The sequence below is a fragment of the Diceros bicornis genome, chromosome 20 (assembly GCF_020826845.1).
Source record: "Diceros bicornis minor isolate mBicDic1 chromosome 20, mDicBic1.mat.cur, whole genome shotgun sequence".
Classification (NCBI taxonomy): domain Eukaryota; kingdom Metazoa; phylum Chordata; class Mammalia; order Perissodactyla; family Rhinocerotidae; genus Diceros; species Diceros bicornis.
The window spans coordinates 12281857-12309145 of NC_080759.1; the positions used below are offsets into that span (position 1 = coordinate 12281857).

A 27289-nucleotide genomic window follows, 5' to 3' on the forward strand; every position below is an offset into this window, starting at 1 on the left:
CTGCTGAAAGATTGTGAGCAAAATGGAATGTTTCCCCACTCATTCTGAACTTTCTGGGCTAATCCACCTGAACTTGTTGGGAAATCTTTGATTTCTATCATAAATGTTGGAGACATTTATAGCATCTTTTCTCCAGAGTGCATACTCTCAGAGAACTGTAACCTAGGACAGTTTTAAATGTGAAAATGAAAAGTGAGAAAGGGAAGGAGAAGAAGGAAAGCATAGGAGAAAGTGAAAGAAAAGGAGAGTAGGAAATTCAGCCATCAGTAAGTTCAAACCTCAGTAATTCAATGTTTAATTCTTGGATGCTACTACAGCCAGTGATGCTAGTGTCCCCTAAGGCACAATGGTACCATTTCTCTATTGCTCAAATTTCTTTTGCTAATAAAAGATTTCTTGCATAGGGGCCGGCCCGGTGGCGCAAGTGGTTAAGTGCGCGCGCTCCGCTGCGGCGGCCCGGGGTTCGCTGGTTCGGATCCCGGGCGCGCACCGAAGTACTGCTTGGTAAGCCATGCTGTGGCGGCGTCCCATATAAAGTGGAGGAAGATAGGCACCGATGTTAGCCCAGGGCCGTCTTCCTCAGCAAAAAAAAAAGAGGAGGATTGGCGGATGTTAGCTAAGGGCTGATCTCCTCACAAAAAAAAAAAAAAAAAAAAAAAAAAAAGATTTCTTGCATAGATGATATGTTAAGAAACAGAAGGACGTGGAAATGAGGAGTTTTCAAATAATAAACTAAGTGGTTGAGTTTAAAGCTTTGTTTTGTTCGCAGATAAAGTCAAGTGAAGTACTTATAATGGAACTGCAGTTGCAAATTTCTTTCTTTTTTTTTTTTTTCGTGAGGAAGATCAGCCCTGAGCTAACATCCAGGCTAATCCTCCTCTTTTTGCTGAGGAAGACCGGATCTGAGCTAACATCTATTGCCAATCCTCCTCCTTTTTCTCCCCAAAGCCTCAGTAGATAGTTGTCTGTCATAGTTGCACATCCTTCTAGTTGCTGTATGTGGGATGCCGCCTCAGCATGGCCGGAGAAGCGGTACATCGGTGCACGCCTGGGATCCGAACCCAGACCGCTGGTAGCGGAGCGCGCACACTTGACCACTAAGCCACTGGGCTGGCCCCTGCAAATTTCTATTCCAGAAAAAAAAAAGGGGGACCTTCAGCTAACCCAGTGGTTCTCAAACACTATCTGCATCAGCATCATCTGAGGACTTGTTAAAGCACAGATTGTTGGCCCTCCATCTCCAGAGTTTCTGAATCAGCAGGTCTGGGGTGGGCCCAGAAAATTTGCATTTCTTACAAGTTCCCAGACCTGCTGATGCTGCTGGTCCTGAGACTACACTTTGAGAGCCACTGAACTAACCTAAGGCCTGCTAAGTGCAAGGCTCTCTGTCAGATGCAGGAGGTAATGCGGGAGGTCCTAATAGAAAGGTGGTCCTGGGTCTCAAGGATCTTTCCTTGAGTAACTATGAAGCTTCATTAGAAATGCCATAAGAGAAATACTGACACAATGCTGTGAGAATTCCCAGACGGGGAAACTATTCCCACCTGGAGGAGAAGGTAGAAGATGCTGAAAGATTCATGGAGGCCTTGGTGTTCATGCTGGGCCACAGGGGTGAGGAAAACTTGGACATTTGGTGAAGTGGGCGGTGGTGGGGTGCGGCTAGCAGGTGTTCTGGATGAAGAGAGCAGTGTAAGCAAAGACATAGAGGTCAAAGGCAGCCTGAATTTGGGTCCAAGTAAACAGTCCAGTCTGGCTGGAATGAAGGGCGTATGAAGGAGGGGATGGTGCAAAACAGAACTACTTAGAATTCCCTAAACATGGCCGTACCTTTTCTTACCTCCCTGCCTTTACACACACCATTTCTTTTTCCAGAAAAGTCCTCCCATCTTAGACAAATGCCAACCCCTCCCCTTCAAGGTTAGCTTAAGCATGTTTTTCCCTGCAAAGTCTTTTCTGACTGCTCCATGCATCTGCATTCCTTAACGTTTCCATCCCTTCTATAAACAATTGCTATAGCCCTTGGCACATTATCTGCTTGCAACCCTGTCTATATACCATCTATAAGCAACTTTTTATAAAAGTCTTAATAAATGTACCCTTGCTGCCCCAGCTCTTCATCTCCCACTCACTCCTCAACCCTCCTAACTAGGCTTCCAGGCCCAAGATTCCAAGTCAGCTGCTTTGCCAACACAACCAGTGACTGCCTTGTTGCTCCATCCCATGGACACTTTCAGGTCTTATCTGGTTTAACTACCCTGCGCTATTAGCCATTCCTTCCTTGCAACTTTCTTTGATATATTTCATAATGCTCTTCTAGTTTTCTCCTCAGTCCCCTTTGTAAACTGCTCTTCTCTCCCCTCAGACCTTAAATTTTGGTATTCCAGGGCTCTTCTCTGTGCAAACTCTCCTTGGGTCGTCTCAACCATTCTTAGGGCTTCAATTACCATTATGCTGATGATGCTAAAATCTGTATTCCCAGTCCTCCCAGCTCACACGTCTCACCTCAGCACAAGACTTGTACATCCACTAGTAACCCCTGAGAATGCTCTTGAAGTCCCCTCATGTCTAGAACTTAAATCATCCTCTACCTCTACTGCTCCTTTTCTGTTCTCTCTAACATAGTGAATGACACCATCATTCATTCTGGTTTCCAGGTCTGAACCTGGGTTTCATCCTTGATTCTGCCTTCTCCCTTATGTACTTCATCCAGTTGGTCACATGCTCTTCTCCAACTCCCCAGATTTAGGTCAGATCTTAAGCATTTCTCACCTGAATTATTGCATTTGCCTCTTAACTGAATCCCTCCAATGGCTTCAGGATAAAGTCCAAACCACTTAACATGGCTTACAGGGGCCTTAATGATATAGGCCCATCTACCTCTCTAGTCTCTCCCTTAAGCCTCTTTTCTAACCACTTTTCCAACTAACGAAGTGCTTGTAGTTCATTGAAATGCCCTGCTCTTTCATCTCCCCACATACCTTCACATATCCAGAATCTCCTGCCTAGGCTGTCTTTTTTCCATCTCTTTCTTTGGCAAACTCTGATTCATCCTAAAAAAATCTCAGCTCAGACACTTTCCAAAAAGCAATTCTCAATACCACCCCCTCACCTTACAACTCAAATCTGTCTAGGTGAGAATCCAATATGCCCTTGTAGCAACCTGTGTCTAACTATTATGGCATTGTTATATTCTAAGCGCTAATTTCTTTGTCTTTCCAATTGTGTGTGTGTGTGTGTGCGCGCGCGCATGTGTGTCTGTTAGTTGTTTCCAGAATTCACATGCCCTACCCTGAAGACTCCATCACAATCTGTGAAACGGGAGGCATATGTCATTTTAAAAAGCTTATCAGATGATTTTCATTCAATCTGTTCTGTTGAGATGGAGAGCCTCTAGGGGAGAGATATCCCCAGCACCTGACATAGAACTTAGCACATCATAGATGACCATCACATGTTGGATGATGGTGGGGACAATGGATGCGAGGGTGAGAAGTATGTCCTTCCTTCAGTAGACAATGAGTAGACATTTAACATCTGTGAGCAGGGGCTCAACATAATCAGAGTAATGCGTTAAGAAACTGATGTGTGATCAGTGATGTGTAGATTAGATTGGAGAAGAGAGAAAGATTATGTCATACTAAATCCTGGACAAAAGGCTGCAGAGATTATAAAGGATATGGGGTTGCTGGAGTAAAAACTGCTCAGACTAACATTCAGACACCACCAGCTTGAAGCACAGAAAGTTTTATATGAGGCCCTAGGGAAGGACCTAAAATGTTGTCTCCAGGCTAGCAGATGGCATAACTGCCCAATGTTCTTCAGCCAGATATTGGAGAACTCTTCTGCCTGACGTGGCTAGTTTGGTTCTGGATATGGGGTCCAGATAGGAGTGAGTTGGGGTATGAGTCTGGGGAACTGTTCCTAGACCCAATTTAGTCCGGAGGAGAATTGTCCACAGGAGGGGACTCATTCTAGAACAGATCCAATTCCTGACTGATCCACTTCAGACTGATGTTAATGCGTGGTATCAACAGCTGGATTCTAGGCAAGAGTGAATGTATCAACACATCCCACAGCATTCTTAAGTCAGAATTTTGGAAAAGGTGAAACTGTCTTTCAGGCTTGTTTTATTTCTGCTGATTTGTTTTGTTTGATTACAACATGCATTTATGAGACGCTTGTCCTTCACTTTCCAATCTCCTTTTAGCCTTTGTCAGTAACCTCGCGGGCTCTCTACAGGTGGTTCCATTTGTAATCCATCTGACACAGCAAGACTACCATAATTAATGAAGCTCCCTACAGCACCGCCAGTGACCTGGAATGTAGGATAGGAGAGGCGCCGGAGCAGTGGAGAGAAGAGCGGGCCGAGAGCCAGCAGACCTGGACGTCGTCGGGAGGCTGCCACGGAGCTGCGGCACAACAAGGGCGGCTCACTCTTTTGTGCACCTCTTTGTCTCCAGTCTTAAACTGGAAGGATGGGAAAGAAAAGGCCCTGTCTAAAATGAAGGCATAATCACTAACGATTCAAATTCCTGCTCTTGGCCGCCTTCCGTTATTTGCCACTGAAAATCAATTTAAAGCAAACTGTTGTTGAGTCAAGTTTTGATTGTGGTAGGAAGAGGGGAAGATATGATTAAATCTTTAAATGCTAAAATAAACGAGAACAGCTTCTAAGTTGCGGACAAGGATGGAGCCTGGAGAATGGGGGAATGTGAGCGCTTCCAGTGTAGGCTCCCCCGCCACTTGCCTGGCGAGATTTTCACGTGGTCAGGGATTGAGGTAGGAAAAAAGGGGACCAGGAGTGGTATTTTTTCCCTTTTTTTCTCTCTGCTTCAAACAAACATGTAAATGGAATAAAAAGAGAAAGGAAATAAGAAGCCAGAAAGAAAACAGATGGCTTCCTATAATGGTTTTCATCCAGTTAAAATTATGTTTTAACAATAAGGTCCTACAGAAAAGAGCTGAAACACATTTTTCCCCATTTCACCCCATACCACTTCTATATTAACCATAACCGGAAAAGAATTCCGGGAAGGTCATGGGGAAGCCCCTATGGTCTATCTCAGCATATGCAGTCAGAGAGAGGAATATGACTGATTTGTTCATTAAAATGGCACCATATACATCTGCTAAAAATGTTCCGCGAGGGACCCTGAGAGACCTGCTCTCCTTCCCTCAGGCCTTCTCAGAACTTCCGGCCGAGACTCATGTCCCACTTTGTCTGTTGGTCGGCTCACACTGTGGGTACATTAAACATGCAGAGAACAGAGATGTATAGTCGCATGCTATAGTCGCATGCTAAGGGTTCCCATTTGTCCCCCAAATGAAGAAACCTGAATTTCCCTCAAGACATCACCTCAATTTTTTTATTAGCTTAAAATCCTACCGCATCACTTCCTCCTGAAGAAGTCCTTGCATCCCCTAGCTTTTTCCTTTTCATTCTCCACAGGGATTCAGGATTCAAGTCCCGGGTATCCTTTATTGGGATAACTGTTCCCTTTTCCCTCATGTTTTTACTCATAGTATCAATCTTTAATTACTATTATTATACTTTAAAAACGTTTTAAAAATTCTAATTATTTTTTCTGTTTATAGAAGTAATACAAAGTTATACAAAATATTTATATTTTTTGTGATTACAAAAATGTCCTAAGTAGATAAAATGAAATTTCTGTTTTTCCATTGATGCATAGTTCAAAAACTGTTGGATGAATCTTTACTAAATGTAGAGGGAAGGTTTTGGATGGCCTGATTTAGAATAGAGGCTCTATGGCATACAGGAAATTCAGACTGGGGGCCCTGGGCAGTCATCCTCTTGGGCAGCTGAATGTGAGGTACAGCAAGAGGCCCGTGTGCTGCTGATGGGGGCAGACTGGCCAAACACATTAAGAAACGGAGGATAGCTTCAGAAATAAGCCCCACATTCAAAGTCTCAGGGATCAATGTTCTGAACTGCAGGCTCAAGATCAACGTTTCCCAGACACTACACATAGTCTGCTGCAGAGCGAGTGGTAGCAGGGATTGTTCTATTTGATGATGCTAAGTTAGAGTTTTCCTGAGCTAGGTTGGGTAGGCCAGCTGGTGAATAACAACAACAACACTAATAATAAAGCATTTGTTGGCATTTGCCTTCTCTAAGGTCGGTAGTAGGCATATGACATGCGTTGCTTAATTTAATCCTCACAACAACCCTCTGAAGTAGGTGATACTATTATATTTTTTTCAGGAATGAGGAAATGGAAATTTCCAGAAGTTGACTTGTTCCAGGACATAAAGCTGGTAAGTGGCAGAGCCAGTATTCGAACCCTAAGGCTAGCCTTAATCCAAAGTCGCTGGTCCCAACCACCATGCTTTATTCTAGCAACAAACTTGCACGCCGTGGTCAGAGGGATCTCATCACTACAACATGCTGTAGTAAATCAGTGCTTTCTTAAAACACTACAGGGTCTCCAAAACACTACACCCATGGCTCAAGCCAGTTAGCCTGTCACCAGCACCTTCAGGGGCTGCTTCAAGTTACCAGATGCACCACATCCCCTGCCTCTTATTTTCGGACATCCCGCCTCCATCCCATGCAGATCAGGCCACACTACAACTCAGCCCCTTCGGCTGGTGTTCTCACTTCCACCTCTCCACCTTCTGCCACGCTGCTCCCTGAGCCAAGAGGCGCTCCAGCTCTGCTGCCAACTCCTCTCTCTCCTCGCTCAGAGGCAAACAGCACCCTGTCCTCCCTCCCACCTAGGCTTTGTTCTAAGGAAACAAGAGGGGTTTCTTTCTTACCTCTAAAAACCCTTTCCCCACCCTCCATGTACCATTCTCTGAAGTTGATGCTCCACTTAAGGCTGCTCTGGCCATGTAAGCTTAGTGAAAGCACTTATGATTAGTTCTTTGTACATATCTTCAGACCCTGCGGCCGTAAAGTTGGGCACAGAGTTAAGAAACATTTATTGTTCATCCCAGATGTTATTCTACTATGTTCCAGGCATTGCTTTAGGTACTGAAGACACGATAGTTCACAAAAGCACACAGAAGCCCTTCCTTCCCAGAGCTTACATTCTAGAAAATATCCCCGTTCCCTTTCTGTGTTAGGGTGGACACTTCCATAGGACAATTCTGGAGACAGACTGCCTGGAATCACATCCCGGACTTTCTACTCATAGTCTGTGTGACCTTGGCCAAGTTAGTTAACCTCTCTGTGCCTCAATTTCCTGTAAATTAGGAAACATTAAAAGCATTTCCCTCAAAAGTGTTATTAAAATTAAATAATTTAATATAGTTAATACATCTAAAGTATTTAGAATAGTGGCTGTGATATTGTGATTTATAATAAGAAATATATAATCTGTCTTTGACTTCTTTCCAGGCACAGAGGTCCTAAAACCCTTGGAATTTCCTAAGTGAGGAGAGCAATAAAGGTGTCTTTTGCTATGTTAAGCAGGTGGCTTTTGGAAAACACCCGAGGATGGGGGCTAGTTGTGAGGAGAGCCAACCGGGTGATTAGAAGGTTGGAATTTTTGGAACTTTCAGTCCCTCCAGTCCGACCTGGGGGGCCCAGGGGGCGAGGCCGGTCTGGAGGTTGAATCAATAGCCAACGGCCAATGATTTAATCAATCATGCCTATGTAACGAAGAGCTTCCGGGTTGCTGAACACGTGGAGATTTAAGGAGAGTGGGATTAGAGAAAGATGGAAGCTCCTCACCCTTTCCCCCTACCTTGCCCTATGCATCTCTTCCATCGGGCTCTTCCTGAGCTATATCCTTTAATAATAAACTGGTGATCTAGTAAGAAAAAAATATTTCTCTGAGTTCTGTGAGCCACTCGAGCAAATTAATTGAACCCAAGGAGGGGGTCTTCGGAACCTCCAATCTATAGCCAGTTGGTCAGAAGCACAGGTGACAACCTCACTTGCTATTGGTGTCTGAAGTGGCGAGGGCGGGCAGTCTTGTAGGACTGAACTCTTGACTTGTGGGATCTGATGTTATCTCCAGGTAGCATCAGAATTCAGTTGAATTGTAGGACACCCAGTTGGCGTCTGAGAACTGCTTGGTGGTGTGGAAAACCCCTACACAGCGGAATTGGATGCAGAACCATAGTGGCACACTGTCATTTCTCAAAATATGCTAATTATTACTTCTTTTAGATAACTAAACATCTAGATGGCAGGGATCTTTCTTTGGAGTGTTCTTAAGTCTCCTCCACTAGCCTGTAAACTTCTTAAAGGCAAGCGCTAAGTCTTCAGTCCTTTTGTGTTTGCCATGCCTGGTATAGGGCTTTCCACAGTGTGGGCAACGACCAAATGCTCTTGACTGACAGGGCCAGCAGAGGAGGCATCTGTTTTGAGGTCAGAGTGTATCTCAGCTCCTCAGAGCAAAACCGTGTTCACCTGAGGGGCTCCATTCTCATTATCATATCTTCTCGAGGAAAGACACCTGTATGCTCAATGCCTACTATTGTGTAAAAAAACTTGCCTTAATTTCTCAAGAAACAAGTCCCAATGTTATCATGTTAAAAACATCCTCTGCCTCAAAGAGAAATGACAAGACTCACCTTGATTTTTCAATGGTAAAGGCATAGTTTCCCTGAGTTTGCTTAAAAGGTTTTTCATTTCTCGCATGTCTCTGTAAAATTGATAAAAAGAAAAAATAACCAGCTGTAAATTTTTGAAATGCAATCTCAAACAGTCTGTTCTATGAGACAACTGAAGGACGAGAGTCTGTGCCTAACTGTACTAGCTCTAGTTTCCACTGGGCAAATATTGAATTTATTTTGCTTTTATAAGAAAAAAAATCTGAGATGGGTTGGCTGTGGTAGGAATGCGAACTACTCTGGCAAATATGTCCACAGGGCACTGTGCTGCAGGAGCCCTCATCTCTGTCTTCAGAGGAACCTGACTGAGATTAGAGAAGTCTCCAGTAATGAGGACAGTTCTTCAGGTTCCCAAGAGGAGGTGAAGGACACACAACTAGGATAACCGGAGTGCTCTGGGCAAAGCTGATACCAGGCGATGGTGTTCTCACGGCTTTTCCGGTCAGACGGCTGTCATGGTTATGTGGGTTCACTCCTGTTGTCTGCTTGGTTTTAAAAGTCTCTCATTACCGTAATTGGAATTTGCCATAACACAGGTGTCAAGCATTCACAAGGGCCAACACTTATTAAACTCACTTGGAATAATGGGAGAGTATGACAAATTCTGAAACCTTCACAGAAGAGCTCTTCACAGCAGATGAAAGAGAGAGAAGCGCCTGGGCCAGCTGGGCCTTCCTCTAGCCACTGGCGTGTATGTACGCCACTACATACCTCTAACATCCTCCCTGGTCTCAGAGTACATATGATCATAAAACCACAGAGCTGCAGAGCAGGAAGCCAGCTCAGTGGGTTTCTAGTCTGGGGTAAGAGGCGAGTTGGACTTTTCAAATCCTCAGGAGAGTGGTTCCCTACATGTTCAGGTGGCTCTCCACTGGAATCAGAGCTCTCGAAATCTCAGGACAGGTAGATTTCATTTAAAAGAGCAAAAATTAGATACATCTTTTAGTTAACTCTAGAATAGGCAGGCACCAAGGGTTTGAGAAAGTTTTTTGGAGAAGATAATCCTAAAGTTGAGCAAATTCTTTTCCACTGACTTATTTTTCTTCTGCCATTTGAGGAAAGAGAGCCACCATCCAGTTTTAGGTATGAAACTCCTCAGTCCGTTTCACGAAATACAACTGTTCTATTGAGTGTGGGTGAGGACCACTGTCTTAGGGGAGACCGTATGGGGTGTCCTCTTCAAGGATTGACTAACATGTGAAAAGGAACTCTAGTCTTGGGAATGGCTGAATGGAAAAGGAGGGGAAAGCAGCCTTGTGGATCTGTAGAAATACACCTGTAAAAACATTCAGAATACTTTCCTACAAATATGAGGCTGTGTCTGTGGGGCAGCACATGCTGATAAGCCCCAAAGGGTATTTCTAGAAAAGGAAGGTGAGAGTAGGGGAGGGGGAGAGAGGAGGACAGGGCTCTATATCCAGAAGTGGAAGGGGCACATTCTATTTTCACGTAAGATTCTCAAGGGCAGATGGGATGGTGGGAGGCAGGCAGGCACAAGGTGGAAAGGGCTAGTAATGCAGTGTGTGAGACTGAGGCAAGGTCTCCCTGGAAACTGCCAAGTCTCAGCCTTGGCTGCCGCACAGGAGAATCACCCGATGCCCAGGAACCACCCCACGAGAGTCTGATTTGGTTAGCTTATAGTGGGGCCCAAGCATCAATGTTTTTAAAAAGCTCTTCTGGTGATTTTAATGTGCAGCCCAGTTTGAGACTCACTGATCTCTTAGTGCAGAGAGGCAGGGAGAACTGAGGAAGCCACCCTCCCAGACCAGGTCTGCTGTGCCTACTTCTCTCAGCCATTCCCACCACCTTTGACCCCAATCGGGACTCTCAGGCAGAACTGAAACACTGCCAACACTGGGCTACGTGCTCCCATTCTTATTGCAGCCATAGCTTGCTTGCTTACAAGGCTACAAGGCTTGGATATAGCTGCTGCGCAAGGTTTCTGAAGAGGAAAATGGCTTTGCTGATGGATTATGCCCTGACCAAGGCAGATATTTGTTCCTGGGAATAGAGCAAAGCATTTTTTATTTTATAAATTAAGATAAATCATTCCCTCATCATTTGTCTATAGTTCTATCAAACTGTGCCAAACAGCTTTATTGTTTGAGTTGTTTGATTTCCAAGCTTATACAAAATCCAAGTTTTATTAATAGCACATAATTACCACATGCTTCAATTTTCTATAAACACAGAAATTTGGTAATTAGCTTTAGAATTATATTACAATCTGAAAGTAGAGCCACAATGGCTATAAATGCCATTGTGTGTTACATTTCTAAAAATAAAAAAATAAAGTGTTCATTATCTTGTCAATGACTCAACACCACATACACAGAGCACCCGGTGGGATTGCCCAGTATTCCCACAGCTGCTTTGTGCGGGCTCTGGGGACATTAGTAGCAAAGGCCAAGATACCACTGTGAAGGCCAATAAACAAGGGCCTCGTCCTTCTGCCTCACAGAAGGCATTTTTAGTATCTAGATGAGACATGGCACTTATTATATTATTATTGCTCCCTTTTCCAAAACAAAATAGAGTCTCATCTTCTCAAGAAAGAAACTCCTCCTCTAGCAATGAGCTACTGGTTGTTAAGACAAATGCATTAACTCACTTTGACCACCAAGGGGCTATCAGCTCCATTCTGGGAGAGTAAGAGAAGGGAGCACTGGGGATAGCTGTTTGAACTGGACAGAATGCCCCTGACTGGCAGCTAAGCAGGCCATTCCATACACCTGAAACCCGAGAAGCTACTGGAGGCATCTTTGCACGATTTCAGATTCTTCTCCCTTAAACAAATGGAAATCTTGGGACCCAGCCCATTGGGTGAGCTGTGATGGTATGTAGATCCAACTTTCTCCCTTCCCAGGGAAGCACACTGTTTTCATTTCCATGGAGACACACTGTGGTGGAGGGGAATAAACAGAGGCCTGGGAGCCTGCGTCTGCTGGAGGTTTTGCTACCATTCCTCTACAGGGCTTGGGCTCCTTACTTTCTCTCAGTTTTCTGAGAGCCTGTTTCTGAATCTGAAAGAGAAAATCTCGACTCTCTGTAGCCCTAAGAGTATTAACTGGAGGAGGATTGGCTGTCTATTTAGGGCAACTTTCCACTTACCTTTCGGTGTTCTCGATGTCTGTGGAAACCTGCCAGGAATGTTGCTGAATGTCTACGGGAGATGAGGAGGAGTCCTCTAGAGCAGGTGTTTCAGCACTCTCCTCGATTTTGCAATCCAAACTCTTGGTTCCCCCGCCAGGCTCCTTCCCTAAGGAGGGGGTGGTGGTGTTGGTAAAGAGAAGGGGATAAGAAATCATAAAATCAAGTTCTATACCCAAGATATCATTGCAAAACTTGGCTGTGCTTTGAGTCAAGTGCTCCATTAACCTCAATAACTTACTTAATACTAAAATAATTTGTATATATATGTATGTATACATGTGTGTGTATGTAGCATGTTTTACAACATTCTAGGCAAGACAGCTTGAGGTCAATGCAACCTGAAGATCAAGATAAAAGTAAGGGTCCTGTCTTTGGAGTAGTGGTGCTTTGTAACCCATTCTTGGTAAGTTAGGTCAGGTTAGCTTGGGAAGGGGGATTCGGCCTGTGAAATCATGCTGCTTTTCGGTCCTCAGATGCAGAGGCAGTAAGAGGGCCAGGAGCAGGTGACACCCAGCAGGAAGAATGGGAGCTCCTGGCTTCCTCTCTCATCCTGACACTGGTTCTCTCTGCCTGTGGGAAGCAACGAGATCGTGGACTTGCCTTCCATTTCCTTGGCTCTCCAACCTCCTTCAGTATATCCTTCTATGAGGAAAGAGCCTGGCATCAAGATCTAGCCTTATTCTGCTGAGACCATAAAGTGCCATAAACTAAAGTGCCGTGTACTGGGTAGCCATCCACCACAATACACTGCCACTCCACTAAGACTTGTATTTACCATGACTGATCTCAAGTGAATAAATCAATACTTTCTGGAAACAAATTTTCAAATTGGTTCAGCCACAAATTCTTATGAAATTAAATGGGAGTTATAGTCCATGGCCCAGGTATGCTCTGTTAATGGCTTTTATTTTGCCTTGAACATCTGTGCCTCTGGAGGGGGCTATCCTGATATCATGGGAATGGCCTATGAGGCCTGAGAACTGGGTTTTAAACCCGGCTTTGTCATTTTTCATTCACTCACTCATTCATTCATTCACTTACAAATGTTTCTTGAGTGTCAGCTAAGTATCACGTACTGGGCATGGTGCTAGAGGTATAGAAGTGAAAAAAAAGACATAGTCTTTGTTTCATGAAGCTTAAAGCACAGGAGATAAACAATTTTTAAAAACTATACAAATAATTATAAAACTGTTGTATAATACTATGTAGTCTGGTAAAAAGGGTAGCTATATTGTTTCTTTTACTCTTTCATCCAGTTTTATTTATATTATGTAGATACAGCTCTAGACTAGTTGTAAGAAAATTGTTACAACCCTTATCATCGAATATTCACGCGACAGCAGCTACACCAGGTTACCGCTTAGCTCAGTTTCCCTAGTCCTGCTGTGATTGTTTTTGTATGTTTTTTTAAAAAAACAAAACAAATAAACAAAAAATAAACACACTTGTGAAGAAGATGGATGTTCATGGTAGCTTTTCCATCAGATTCCTGATCTGAAGAGGACTAGCAAAAATCTCCCATAATTTCTAACCCATATGGTAGCAACACAGGGAGAAAGAGACAAGCAATTAAATGATAATTAACTGTACACCGTTCATCAACCTACAGTAGAAACGGACCTCTGAATATTCAGCCAAAACACAAACACAAGTTTACTGATGAGAACTTTTGATGCTTTGGTGTGTACTTTATGTACATTGATCCTAGGTGATGGAATTGCTTTTCCAATTTTACGGTATGCTGTTGAGTGGAAATTAAGCACATAATTTAGCATATTACCATTTCACAGTTGGAGGGCATTGACCTCTTAAAAGCATTTGCATTGTGCCTCCTGGTAGAGTGCAACAAATGCAGTCAGTCCATTTGCCACCCACCCCTGAGCAGGGTCAGCCTTAGGATGCGAGTCTGAGCAAGGCGGCTAAGAGATGAGAGAGGGGCAAAAGAGGGGCTCCCCCAAAACAGCCTTCTGCTTTTCAAAACTCTGAAGGATAGGGCCATCTGAACGCACACATGGCCCCTGTTACACTCCTGTGGGATTGAAATGCCTTGGAGAATGGAGTATGGTTTGGGCAGCAAAGGGGAGAGGAAGATTCACACAGAGATGGAATTCTCTGCTTCATGGGCTCTGCTTGGCTGGCGGCCACAGTAGCCCCTGTCCTGTGGTCAGCACTATAGAGCCCAAAACTTTCATTCCAATGAGAACAGGGGAGGATGCAATGGAGTGTGATGTTCCTTCTTGGATTCCTCTGTCTACCTCCCTCATATATACGCCTTTTCCACGCAAAGGCATAAATAGAATCCAATCCACAGCCACTTTGTTTATACTTCCTGCCTGTAGTAATTCTACTGCTTAATAAGACAAATACCATTCTATAACTTTTTCAAAGTAAAATAACTAGTCATATATTCCTGAAACGCCTATAAGCTGTAATGGCAAGTAATATCCTCCTTTCCCACTTTTTCAGTGACTTCTAGATCTAACTCTGCTAGTGTGGATGAAGAAGAATGAAAACCTTGGATGTTGGACTTTCAGTTTAGTGCCTTCCGTCAGTTCACAAAAATCTCTGAACAATTTTGATCATACTGTATCTTTTCTGACTGAAATGTCTTAAAAGACAGAAGAGATCAATATGAATTGAAGGGGTTTTCAATTCCAGAGTATATATGAGGGTCAAATGTACTCTGCAAATAGATAATCGCTCTCATTTATTGATAGCACTGACTTTATGCTGGGCATCCCTTCCTACTATGTACTTGTTATTGCCTTCATAGAACTTATCACTATTAGAAATTATCTCCCTTATATATTTGCTAACTAGTTTACTCTTTGCCCTCCCCAGCCCCACCCTCATCTCCTGTCTCCTAACTAGATATGTAAAGTCTGAAGCCAGAACTTTATCTGTTTTTTCCAATTCTATAAACCTAGTAGCAAAGACCAAGCCTTACATACAGTAGGATTTCAATAGATATATAACATTTTAAAGAATTAGTTATATTATATATGTTGCTATACAACTTACTTTGCCACATTAGTATGGTTAGAGATACTTTCATCTTAGTGCATTTTGATTTATTTCATGCTTTTTAATAAATGGGTAGTATTCCACAGGAAGGAATTTAGATTGTAATTGTTCCCTTTTTTACAATATGCCTTTATTTGTATAGGACAGATCCTTTGAAGTAGAAAACTGGGACACAGTGTATGTACTCATATTTCATATTTCAATACATTGCCAAATTGGCCTATGTATTGGCCAAAAGGCTATGCTAATTTACACCTCACTTCCACCAACAGTAAATGAGAGGACCCATTTCCCCACCCCTTTGCCAGAACTTCATATCATCAATATTTAATTTTTGCTAACCTGATGGGGGAAAATGGAATCTCTCACTGCAGTTTAATTTTTCATTTCCTTTATTACTACTGAGATTAAATTTATTTTCATATGTTAATTGGCCACTTGTATTTCTTCTTATGTTTTCTATTCATATCATTTGCTCATTTAAAAAATGGGGTTGTCTCTCTTGTTGGTTTGTAAGGGTTCTCTCTGTATAATGGATGCTCATCACTTGTCTGTTATATATACAGCTTATATCTCCTAATATATCATATGTTTTTTAATTTTGTTTATAATTTATTTTTCCATAAGTTAATATTTTTATAATCAAAGCTGTTCATCTTTTCCCGCATGTCTTTTGGGTTTATGTCTTGTCTATATTTTCTTTTAATACTTACACAGTTTTAAAATTTTCAGCTCTCTAATTCATCTGTAATTTACTTTTACATATGGTGTGATGTAAAGATGTAAATTTTTAGTTCAAAGGAGAGGCCAATCGCCCCAACACCACTTATTGACTTTTTCCATTGATCTTACTGCTCTTTCTAAGTTCCAGTATAAATGTGGGTCTATTTCTGGACAGACTATTCTACTTCATATTTATTTATTTGTTCATCTTTGTGCCAGTTCCATGATATTTTAATTATTATGGTTTTAGTATTTGGTAGGGAAAGTTCTCCTTCATTGTTCTTTTTCAAAAGTTTTTTTGTTTTTTTTTGTGCGTGTGTGTGAGGAAGATCAGCCCTGAGCTAACATCCATGCCAATCCTCCTCTTTTTTGCTGAGGAAGACCGGCCCTGAGCTAACATCTATTGCCAATCTTTCTCCTTTTTCTCCCCAAAGCCCCAGTAGATAGTTGTATGTCATAGTTGCACATCCTTCTAGTTGCTGTATGTGGGACACTGTCCCAGCATGGCTGGAGAAGCGGTGCATCGGTGCGCACCCAGGATCCGAACCCAGGTCGCCAGTAGTGGAGCGCAAGCACTTAACCGCTAAGCCATGGGGCCAGCCCCTCAAAATTTTTTAAATCTACTACTAGTGAAACTATAAATTACTACCATCTGGGATTTGGACCTTTAATGAGGGATGAATCATTGATTACTTTTTCAGTATTGTCTGGGTTTAATGGTTTATTTGAAATTTTTGCTCTTCTTGAGTTAATTTTGATAATTCATTTGTCCAAGAAAGCCATTTACTAAACACATTTTTAATAGCATAAAGTCAAATATGGTTTTCTCTTGTAATTGTTTCATATCCCTAATGTTGAGTACTTGTGACCCCTGATTTCTTTGTACACCACTGTTTCTTATGCTCCATATCTTCCTCTTTCTTGGATTCTGTTTTCATTTTGTTGGAGCATATTCTTGACTAATTATTTCAGAGGAGATCTGTGGAATGCAAAATTTCTTAGTCTTTATATGACTGAAAATACTTTTTCTTCTCTCTCTCTCTCTTTCTCTCTTTGTGCTCACACTTAAATTCTAGTTGGCTGGATATAGAAATCTACGTGCACACTAAGTTTCTCTCAGAACTTGGATGATATTGTTCCCTTATCTTCTACCTATATCCAGGGATGCTTTGTATGTAGCCCGTTTATGGCTGTCTGAAAACTTTTAAGGATGTTATCTTTAAACTTTTTAGCTATGAAATGGCTCCTAAATTTGTGAGAATATACAATGGACACTCAAATCTCTCTCTCTCATATACGTATATGTATGTTTTGCATATATTATATACATAATTTTTTCATGAACCATTTAAGAATAAGTTGCAGACATTGACACTTTACTCTAAGTACTTCACCATATATCTCCTAAAGAACAAGGATGTTTTCCTACATAACCTCAAAACAATTATCACACCAAGAAAAAATTAACTTGGATTAAATATAATTCTATGCAATTTGATACAATACTATAATTTAATAATATACTCTATATTAAATTTCTCCAGTTGTTCCAATAACGTCCCTTATAGCTTTTTCTAAATCAAAGGATCCAATTAAGGATGATGCGCTGCGTTACTTGTCATGTTTCCTTATTCTCCTTTAATGTAGAATAGCATCCTTGTCTTTTTTTGTCCTTCATGTCACTGATATTTTTGAATGAAGAGTCCAGGCCAGTTGTTTCATAGAAAGTCATTCAATTTGGATTTGTCTTCTTTCCACGTGGCTAGATTCAGAGTAAATATTGTTGGTTAGAATATTATAAAAGTGATACCGTGTCTTTCTAAGTGTATTGTGTCAGAAAGCACATGAGTCAGTTTGTCCCATTATTAATAACATTAGTTAAGTCTTATTGATTGCTCGGTTACGGTGGTTTTGGCCAGCTTTTACCAATGTAGATGCACCCTTTTCCCTTTGTAATTATTAAGTAATTTATGGAGTGATTCATTGAGATGTTATGGCTGTTCAATTTAAATATTTCTTTCTTTCTTTAGGTTTGAGAAATTTTTTCTGTTTTTCTTGATTATCTGCTTCTCTTTATTCTCTCTCTTCTTTCTATGAAATAGGAGAGAATTCCTATTTCATATTGGAGTCTGTGGATCTATCATCCGTGTTTCTTAACTTTCCCCCAGGCTGCATATTTTTGGGGCTGAATTCTGGAAGAATAACTTGACTTGATCTTGCAGTTCACTATTTTAGGCTCTCAGTATTTCCATTGTACTTGTTAAGAACTGTGAAGAATCTGAGTTTTACCTCTACTTGTGAGTTAGTCTGCCACAGTTTCATGGATACTGGAAGAAAACACGAGACTACTGGGTCAGAGACAAAGACAGTGTATAACTCACAGAATACAGTAGCCAGAGTATCAGCATTTGTGTTGGTGTCTTGGGTTCTAATTCCCACAGGGAGACAGAAAAAGGGCCAGATCATACCTGTACACCCAGGGGGCTGTGTGACAAGAGAGGAACCCTGGGCTTAGGGGTCCTGAGTCTTTTATAAGCATGTCTGCCCTTTGCTCCAGAGGGAAACATTTTCATTATACCGAATAGTAAGCATCCCTTGCTCTAGAGGAAGACGCTGTCTCTATTTTACAAGGCATTTGCTAAATAAACATCCTGAAAAGATAGTGTAAAACAAAGGGAAGTCATGGCTTCATTTTGCAAGATGTGCAAGAAATGCAAGAGACCAATGGAGAATTGTCTCCCAACACAAAGTAACCCGTATATTGAGTTTTTGATTGACAACACTTTTATTTCCAACAAATCTGGTTGCTTCCTTTTTGTTGCAGACAATTATTGTCTTATGGGTATGACAGATTCATAAACCTCTCTGAGAATACTGATTACATCTATTTTAAATTCCTCATCTCTTTCCACTTTAAAATTTGTTCTTCAAATATGAGCCGTTTGTTTGCTGCATTTGGTATCTCCCTTTCAGGCTGTTGGTTTTTCTTAAAAATCTGTTCACTTCTGGATGTCTATTCAGATTTGTCTTTGAGAATCTGTTTGTCTATCATTCGTATTACAGTGTCCTCCTTCTGGTGATTGTAGAGAAGGAACAGGATGTGTGGCTGGACAATGTGTGTCTAAAGCTTGACTTCTGGGTGCTTTCCATCTCCAGTGATGAGTTACCTGGGCACTCTCCCTGTTTTTTTGGGCCCCATGCCTGCTCTGGGTTTCTTTGTTTAGAATTCCTACTCCAATGAGATATACTGAGCAATTTAATCTGAGAAAAAACACTAGAGTCATGCTTGCTTTCTTTATCTTCTGTGGCTGTCCTTATGGAGGCTCAGAGTTATTTCACACTCTGCTCTGCTTTGCTGCCCTGACACTCACACCAGGCATCCTCCCGGGGCGAGCAATGGTGGTCTCTGTTGCTCAATGTGGGGGCAGCCCAGCTTTTCTGAAAGCAATTTCAACATTAATTTCCTTGACAACAGTTCCAGAAATTCTTCCCGTGATTTGTATTTCTTGACCTCAAGTTTGAAGCAGCTCTGAAATTGATTTCATTTTTGCAACAATTTTCTCCTGCATGAATTTCTTTTGTTTCTTCTCGAGTTTCTTATCAGCTCGGTTTCCTCTGTTCATTTATATCCACCAATTCAATCCCAATTGCCTTCTAGCTTTGAGAAATTCCTCAAAATTTCTGGTTCGTTGAAGTCAGCTGTCCTTGGTTTTCAGGGGCATGGAAGACTGTTCGGTGTTTGCCAACTCCTATTTTCTTTTCCTTTTATAATTAGGAGGGGCCATGTGACAGAGTGATGACCAATGGATTCTGAGTAAGAGTGATGTATGCCTCTTCCAGATTGGCTTCTAAAAATCCTCCCACATGATCTGCATGCTTTCTTTTCTCCCCGGCGGCCATTGGACAGGATGTGGAGAATGGAAAGAGCAACACTGCCCACCCCGCCCCAGCTCTAGCAGTGGACTATGACTTGGGTGAATAATGAATTCCTATTGTTCTAATCCATTGAGATTTGGTGTTGTTTCATGCAGTCGTTACCCTACCCTGACAAACATAAGAACTAATATGGATTTACTGTTTTCATTATATCTTTTTCTGTTATTTCAATGGATTTTCAGTAGGAGGGAAAATATATACATGAGTTCAGTTCAACATCTCTGGAGAAGCTTTTCATCCAATTACACTCCCTCTTTTTTGACAACAGATATAGAATGAAAGCAACTCATTCACTTGTTCGATAATTATTAATTGAAACTTTACTGTGCTCCAGGCACTGTGCTAAATGCTGGGGACACAATGGTGAACACACTCAAGGTGATCAACTCTAGAGAGGACAACAGATAAGAAACTAATATCTCTCAATGTAATATGTGCCATAATCAGTGCCATGGAAATGCTTGGGGGACACATTGGTGGGCATTGGCCCAGGCTTAGAGGGCCAGGAAAAGCTTCCTGCAGGAAGTCCCATCTAAGCTATGAATCAAAGAAAGTGCAGGGGTGGACCAGGTGAAAGGGATGGGTGTGGGGTGGGATAGAGCGAGTAATAAATTCCAGGCAGAGGAAGCAACTGGAAAGAACTTGCAAGTTCAGGTTCCTCAAAGTAGTTAAAGATGCCTTGAGTGCGGCAGGGCAGCATATGGGGGGCAGGTGAGGTGGGCGTTGCCAGTGAGAGGTGAGGCTGCAGAGGCCAGCAGGGTCAGTTCACAGATGTTTTTCTAAGCCACGTTAAGGAGTCAGCAGAGGAGCACCCCCGCAAACCTGGACAGTGGCCAATTTGAGTTCTTCATCCTCAGCCTCCCTCCTTTGACCAGTTGTCCTTAGAACGGAGCACCTGTTCTCTACCACCAGGTGGGCTCTCAGGAAAGGGATCAACCTGCTTCCAAACGGTAACTTCAAGTCAATGTTTTACTGCACCCAAGAGAGTGAATATGCATTTAAAATCATTTCTTATTATGAAATGAAAAACTCTGTCCCCTGAAAAATCAATTTCAGGCCTCAGTGAACAAATATTTGCTCGGGGAGAGAGTGGAGGTAGGGGAGAAGAAGAGCCTTTAGAGCACCTTGAAATCACACTATGCTGGCTTTTTCACTGTGCAGAACTAGGACATCAAAAAGTTGGCCACTTTCCTTAGGGCCTTGCAAAGCTTTTTGCCTTCAGCTCCTTGGGGATTTCTATGTATTTTTAGCCTGTTTCTGGATAACATAATAGGCATGTTTGAGGAAAAGTTAAGGGAAACCACCCATGAAGCACATACCAGATTGGAAGGCTGGTTATTCTTATATTCGTGAGAAATGGTCAGTTGTTTAGGAGGAACAAAAACATCTGATTCTAGGACAGTCTCAAGAGTCCCACAGAGCACCCCAGCCTCAGAAGTCCTAGACAGTGGCCCTGGAAGATTGGGCTGGGGTCATTTATTTAGGGAGGGGGTCTTTTATCACACTCCACTCTAGAGACCTCTTTCAGTCTCCTGATCTCTTATTTATCCCATTCTCTTTCCTCTCTATTTATATTTTCCCCTTCCAACCCTTCTTGCTTTCCTGCCTGTCTTCAGCCTACCAGAGACAATGGGAAGTGTTGTCATAGACAGTGTCTCTTTGGAAGCCCTGAGTTTGGCCTCTACTGTCCAGCAAAGTCAATTTTATCCATTTGTGTAAATTTCCCCAAGAATCAAAACAAAACAAATCAACCTTCTCTGAGCTAACAATATATCTATTGCACTATCATTTCCTTGATGGCAGGGGCAAATTTCCCATGACCTTTGTACTCCCAACACATTGTCTGCTATGATACCATGCACAGGGAAAGCTTTCTGGACAGTTTTCATATTAACTCTCAACAACAAGATGAACACGGCTTACATGAGATGCATGGGAGCTTATCCAAAGAGTTGTTCTCACTCTCATGCATTTTCATACCTGGTAGGTGCTTTTTAACTCCATGCACTGTGAAAAGGACTGAGGAAACGTAGGCTGCTTATTAAGTAACCCACTTTGACTATCTTGCATTTCTAAAAAGTATATAATTTAAATACAAAGTTATATTAATTCAGTTGTTTACCTATATTAAAAAATAGTTTCAAATGCTTTTCTACACTGTGGTAAGAAGTTATCCAGAGTGCCATAAAACATAGTGGAAAATAAAAATTATACCATACACAGAGCTCCATTCTTGCCCATATCCTGGGCAATAAACATTTTTCAGTTCAGAAGAGATGCGGAGTCATCCTCCTCCCCCACTGCCCTACGTTATTCTCTGTGCTTCTTATAGCACTGTAGTCGCATTGTTGCTCCCAGAGAGCAGCTGTCTTGGTGGGTCCATGTAGCTGTGTGAGAAAGCAGAAGCATGGGCACCCCCCCACCCCTTGCAGTGTCAGAGGAGACCAGACAATGGGATATGCGTTTGGAGGAGGTCCCTGTGAAGCTGCTCCATTTCCAACCTCTAAAGTAGAGCAGAACAATGTACAAGATGTATTTACTGTATAATTAATTAATTCCAACTTTCCCCAAATGGGTACTGTGGCTAAATCATGCTCCCTATGGATCACACAAATGCTGCATTTTATTTTATTTTATTGTATTTTACTAAATATAATCATTTCTTAGTCAGAATTAAACTTCTTTACCCAAAGTAAAATATTTTATAAATAATTAAATGATCTATGGAATTAACTTTCCCTCCCATCTTAAAAGTAACTCTCGGGGGTTGGGGGGCCGGCCCTGTGGCCAAGTTGTTCGAGTTCTGTGCGTCCCGCTTTGGTGGTGGCCCGGGTTTGGTCGTTGGGATCCTGGGTGTGAACCTACTCCATTCATCAGCCATGTTGTGGAAGCATCCCACATACAAAATAGAGGAAGATTGGCATAGATGTGAGCTCAGGGCAAATCTTCCTCACCAAAAAAAAGAAAAAAAAAAGTAACTCTCCAAACTTGAACCAAAATTATTTTGGTAAGAAATTAAATACACAGTGGATTTTAGCCATTAAACATGGTATTTTGAAATATGCTCACTAATCATTAAATAAGCCAATTTCTGTGGATAAAATTCAGCCAATTGTGCTATTATTCTTCATGTCTCCATCTGATATGTTATCTTGCCCTTCTTCAATGAAGCTTAGTGGGAAATGGTCTGGCGTAGTGGAACAATTACAAACTTTGCAGTGGGAGCAATGTACTATGTGACCTTGAGCAAGTTACCTCTTTCAGCCTCAGGTTCTTCATCTGTAAAATGGGGGAAATAATACTTGAGGATAAAATGAGGTAACATGTATAAAGCACCTGGCAAGTGGAAAGTACACAACCAGTGGAGGCTATTATCATTACTATTATCTATTCCTCAGCTGACATCTACTTTGACAAAAGGTGATGAACATGGTGTCCTACCAACTGCTTGGTATCTGAAGACATGAAGATCGAGTAATAGATGGTTTTAAATTACCCTTAGATTCCAGAAGTTGGTTATGTTTATATTCTTCAAACAGTACAAGTTTGTTCTGGTCTTGGGTTCTTTGCACGAGATACCAATGTTTATGAGGTTGTTTCCTTCTTGTCATTCAAATCTCAGATTAAATGCTGTCTCCTCAGAGAGTTTTGACCATCCCTTCTAAAGTAGCCACCCAGTCACTTTCTGTTACATCACCCATTCCATTTTAATTATTGACATTGCACTTAGTATTGGGGATTTTTAGAACATTTGATTTTTTAAAAATACTATTTCTCTGTACCAGACTATATACTCCACAAGAACAGGGATCTCTTCAGCCTTGACCACTGCAGTCTCCCAGCACCTAATCCAGTGCCTTACATATGATAGGTGCTCAATAAATAGTTCTTAAAAGAATGAATGCATGATTCCAGTTGGAATTTGAATCATAGTCTATTTTAAGATTTATTCTGCTTCATTTCTTCTAACCTGCTTTTCTATTTTAGTATCAATTGCCTCATTACATTGGAAAATAAAGTCTTTACTTGTGGCTATATTCTATTTCTGTCTTTGTGTTGCTTGTTTCTTTTATTGGTGTGGGTCATTTCCTTTACATATCTTAACATGAGGCTGAATACACTGGAGTCTTTATTGCTCATATTCTATTCTTTGTCTTGAGTTCATCCTGTATTTTGCTGGATGTTGGTTCATTAATTTCTCATTAGAGCATTTTGAGCTCACAGCTCCCACTAGATTTTGAATTAAGATCTTTCAACAAACATTTCTCTATTCTTTCCCTTTTGTGATTATATTTCCTCTGTATATTTTTATCTCTGTACATATCATGATGGCATATTTCAGAGGAAGAACCCATCTTATCTTAGGAGGAAGAAGGGAGGATGGCATACCCTCAAAATTGTCCCTGGGAACAATTTTGCTGTAAGCTATGGCTAAGAGGTAGAGTAGAGCCAGAGAGGGCCAATGACAGAGCAAGACGAGACGAGAACAAAGACGGAAGGAGCAAGTTCACATGTGAAGGGGAGCTGCACTGCAGTGTCCTATCATCTCTGCCCCTTTCAGAATGCGAATGCTGCCCAAACTGATTGCATGGGGAGAGAATGTGAGAGAGAGGAAAGCCATGGTTGAAAGAACAGGATTATCCAATTCTCTTCGAAACCTGGCTCCACTTCCTGCCAATTGAGTGGATGAAACTTGCGATCTCATTTCATCTGGTGGCAGGAAACAAGCATTAATGGTCAATGTGATACACCGACTCAGTTATGGGAAAAGATTTTCCTACCTAACCATGAAGAAGTGAGAACAACTATTTTTCACTATAAACATAGAAATTAGACTTTGTCAAGTAATGGTCCAATCTACAACTTAAAGTGTTAGAATATGAAAATAAAAAATGACTAAAAGTATTCCCATCTGTCATCTTCTTAAAACAAACACAGTTTATCAGAACCACACTCTGCATGGTATAATCCAATAGCCTTTATTAAATGTGGATATTACCTCATATTACCTTAATTTACTTTAATTTTGTTGGCCATAAAAAAAGAAAATCATTTTAGTACGGTTTTTTTTTTTTTTTTTGTCATTTCTGTGGCGATAGTATGGTCTGCTAAAGTATAAAAGATTCCCAAGTAGATTGTACCAATCAGACTTATGAGACAGCAAAAATTCAGAAGCTTGGTGCATGGAAAAAGCATGAAGATCCACTGAAGATATTGTTAAGGACTAGGATATTTATAATGTGCTTACTTGGGAGAAAAGGACAACCTTCATTACTAAATTCTAGCTCACTTCAGAAGCTTTAAAATGATTTGAAGCTTATTTTTCCCAGAAAGAAACCATACTCTTTGCTCCTGCAGTGACTGTGTGTGTCCTTTTTTTTCCAGACTAAACTCATGACTGCTAGATACAATAGTTAAACTAAATGTAATATGCAATACTTGTTGGACTTCTGGTGGCACCCAGGGAGGTTATTAGAAATAAGAATAAATTAAAAGTACAGATAACTGTGGAACAAATTAGCTTCAGTATCTAATCTCAATGAAAAATTGACCAGAGACTCTCATATAAGCCAAACTTAATGACTCAATTACAAATCCTTTCTTTTCCTTGATGGAAAGGAAATAGTAAAGAAGAAAGGGAATGGCCAACTTGTAACACAAGGAGGGAGAAGAAATACTTACAAGTTATCAAAATACCAATTTTTATCACAGGATTAAAAGAAACATACCAGAAAGAGATTCTAAGCAGAAAGAGATTTCGAGTGTTACAGACTAGAATGGGAGTCACTTTTCCCCTGAGACTCTGAGGACTGTTTGATTTCTTGAAGGAAGGGACTTAGTGAGGTCATTAGACAGGCCCCTTTCCTAGCTCAAGGCCACACCAGAGATACCACTGTTTGGATAAAGAGTAGATCATCTGGCATCTTAAGTCTTGGTAGACAGACTTTTTCTAGTGGATAAATGCTCTTTTAGCTAAGACATGACTTTAATATATCTATATCTATATCTGTCTATCTATCTATCTATCTATCTATATATCATCTATCTATCTATCATGGGGAAAGGGGACTGATTTCTTGATCCATGCTTCTCCCTGCCGCTTTTTTTTTTTTTGTGAGGAAGATCAGCCCTGAGCTAACATCCGTGCTAATCCTCCTCTTTTTGCTGAGGAAGACTGGCTCTGAGCTAACATCTATTGCCAGTCCTCCTCCTTTTTCCCCCCAAAGCCCCAGTAGATAGTTGCATGTCATAGTTGTACATCCTTCTAGTTGCTGTATGTGGGACGCTGCCTCAGCATGGCCAGAGAAGCGGTGCATGGGGTGCGTGCCCGGGATCCGAACCCAGGCCGCCAGTAGCGGAGCACGCGCCCTTAACTGCTAAGCCACGGGCCGGCCCCTCCCTGCCACTTTTATCACCTTGCCTGAAATTTGGAATTACCTACGCTTCAGTTTCCACTCCACTGTTCATTTAGTGTCTATACATGTTTTTCCTTAATCATACATCCTGACTCAATCCCTTCGTAAGTCACGTTAGCAGAATCTTCCTCCCACCCCTTTCCCATTTCTCGTTCTCATAAAGATGAGACATTCATTTGCTGTCCACTCCAATACTGCAGTAAGGTTTCTCAGGCTTGCTGACTCCTCTTGGTCTACTTTTATGAGTAGGGATTCTGTGTTTCCAGGACAAGATACATGTTACATCTCTTAATTTGCCCAACTCTTCTCTTAAAGTTTAATACTCTTGTGCCGTGGTCCGTGGACATATTTCTTCCTTGATTCATTTCTGGCAGTCCACGGTCACTGGAGCCAAGTATTTCTATTCTTTTCAGCCAGGGCCTCCCAGATCGTCAGCAGCAGATTTTGCATACTTATCGTGTATTAGCTGGAGGCTTCTGGACACAGACAGGTAACTCTATAGTTTCTAATGATACCAAAGAAAGAAAGAACAGAAACTAGTGACATCAGCTGACATCGTCTATGCTATCCTGATGGTGGAAATACAAATTAGCAAATGGTACAAACAAACCAGGAGTCCAAAACAATAATTAAAGTTTAATCCTTTAGGTGTAATGAAGAAATTAATGGAGAGAATAGAGAAATAAAAAAGAAGTATAATACAAATATAGGACTAGGAAAATTAAAAATGATTTTTTAAATGAAACTATCCCTCTCCCAAGAGCTAGTATTTTATTTGGCATTCCAGAAATTTCCAGGAAATTTGTCAAGCATGTATTTTCATGCATGTTTTCTAGTGCTTTATTTTCTCTGGTTTAATGACATTTTCCTTGGTGCCTACTGCTAGTGGCTTATTTCCACCTTCAATGTAGTTTTTTAACCTTAAACACTACTATTTTCCATATTCCTGGTTTGGGAATTTCTCACTAATAAGGAAGTCTCCTTCTCTTCATTTCCTTAACTCTACTGGTACCCAGACAAAGGTAACAATCCATAAGACGATTAGCTCTTAGACGTGCATTGTGGAAACACAAGAGGCTTGCCAGGAGTAGATGGTATGTACATATTTCCAAAAAAAGGAGACATATGTGGTTTGCTGATCAGAAATTTACAAATATATTCAGTTGAAGAAGTGTCCCAATAAATTGTTCTTTTAATTTTTTCCAGCAGTGAAAAAAAAGTGAAGTTAAAGGAGTTTCTGACTCAGTAGGTCTGGGATAGGGTCCAAGAATTTGCATTTCTAACAAATGATGCTGATGCTGGTGTTGCTAGTTCAGACTACACTTTGAGAACCACAACCTTATTTCAATGGTCATATCAAAAGTTTGCAGAGAAAACATGCTATATGAGCCATCACACAGCTCATGCTCATCAGCGGTACCTACCAGTTTTGTATTTGCTTTTCATCAGCT

At 41.3% G+C, this 27289-nt stretch overlaps 1 protein-coding gene across 2 annotated transcripts in view; it reads right to left on the reverse strand.

Moving 5' to 3' along the window:
• RGS7BP (regulator of G protein signaling 7 binding protein) overlaps positions 1 to 27289 on the reverse strand; it is a 141744-nt gene that overhangs the window by 50183 nt on the left and 64272 nt on the right. For both annotated transcript variants that reach the window (XM_058564002.1, XM_058564001.1), the window contains exons 4-5: positions 11698 to 11845; positions 8548 to 8618 (exon numbers count right to left, since the gene is read on the reverse strand). In XM_058564002.1, coding sequence (XP_058419985.1) covers positions 8548 to 8618; positions 11698 to 11845 — 219 coding nt within the window. The remainder of the gene's footprint in view (positions 1 to 8547; positions 8619 to 11697; positions 11846 to 27289) is intronic.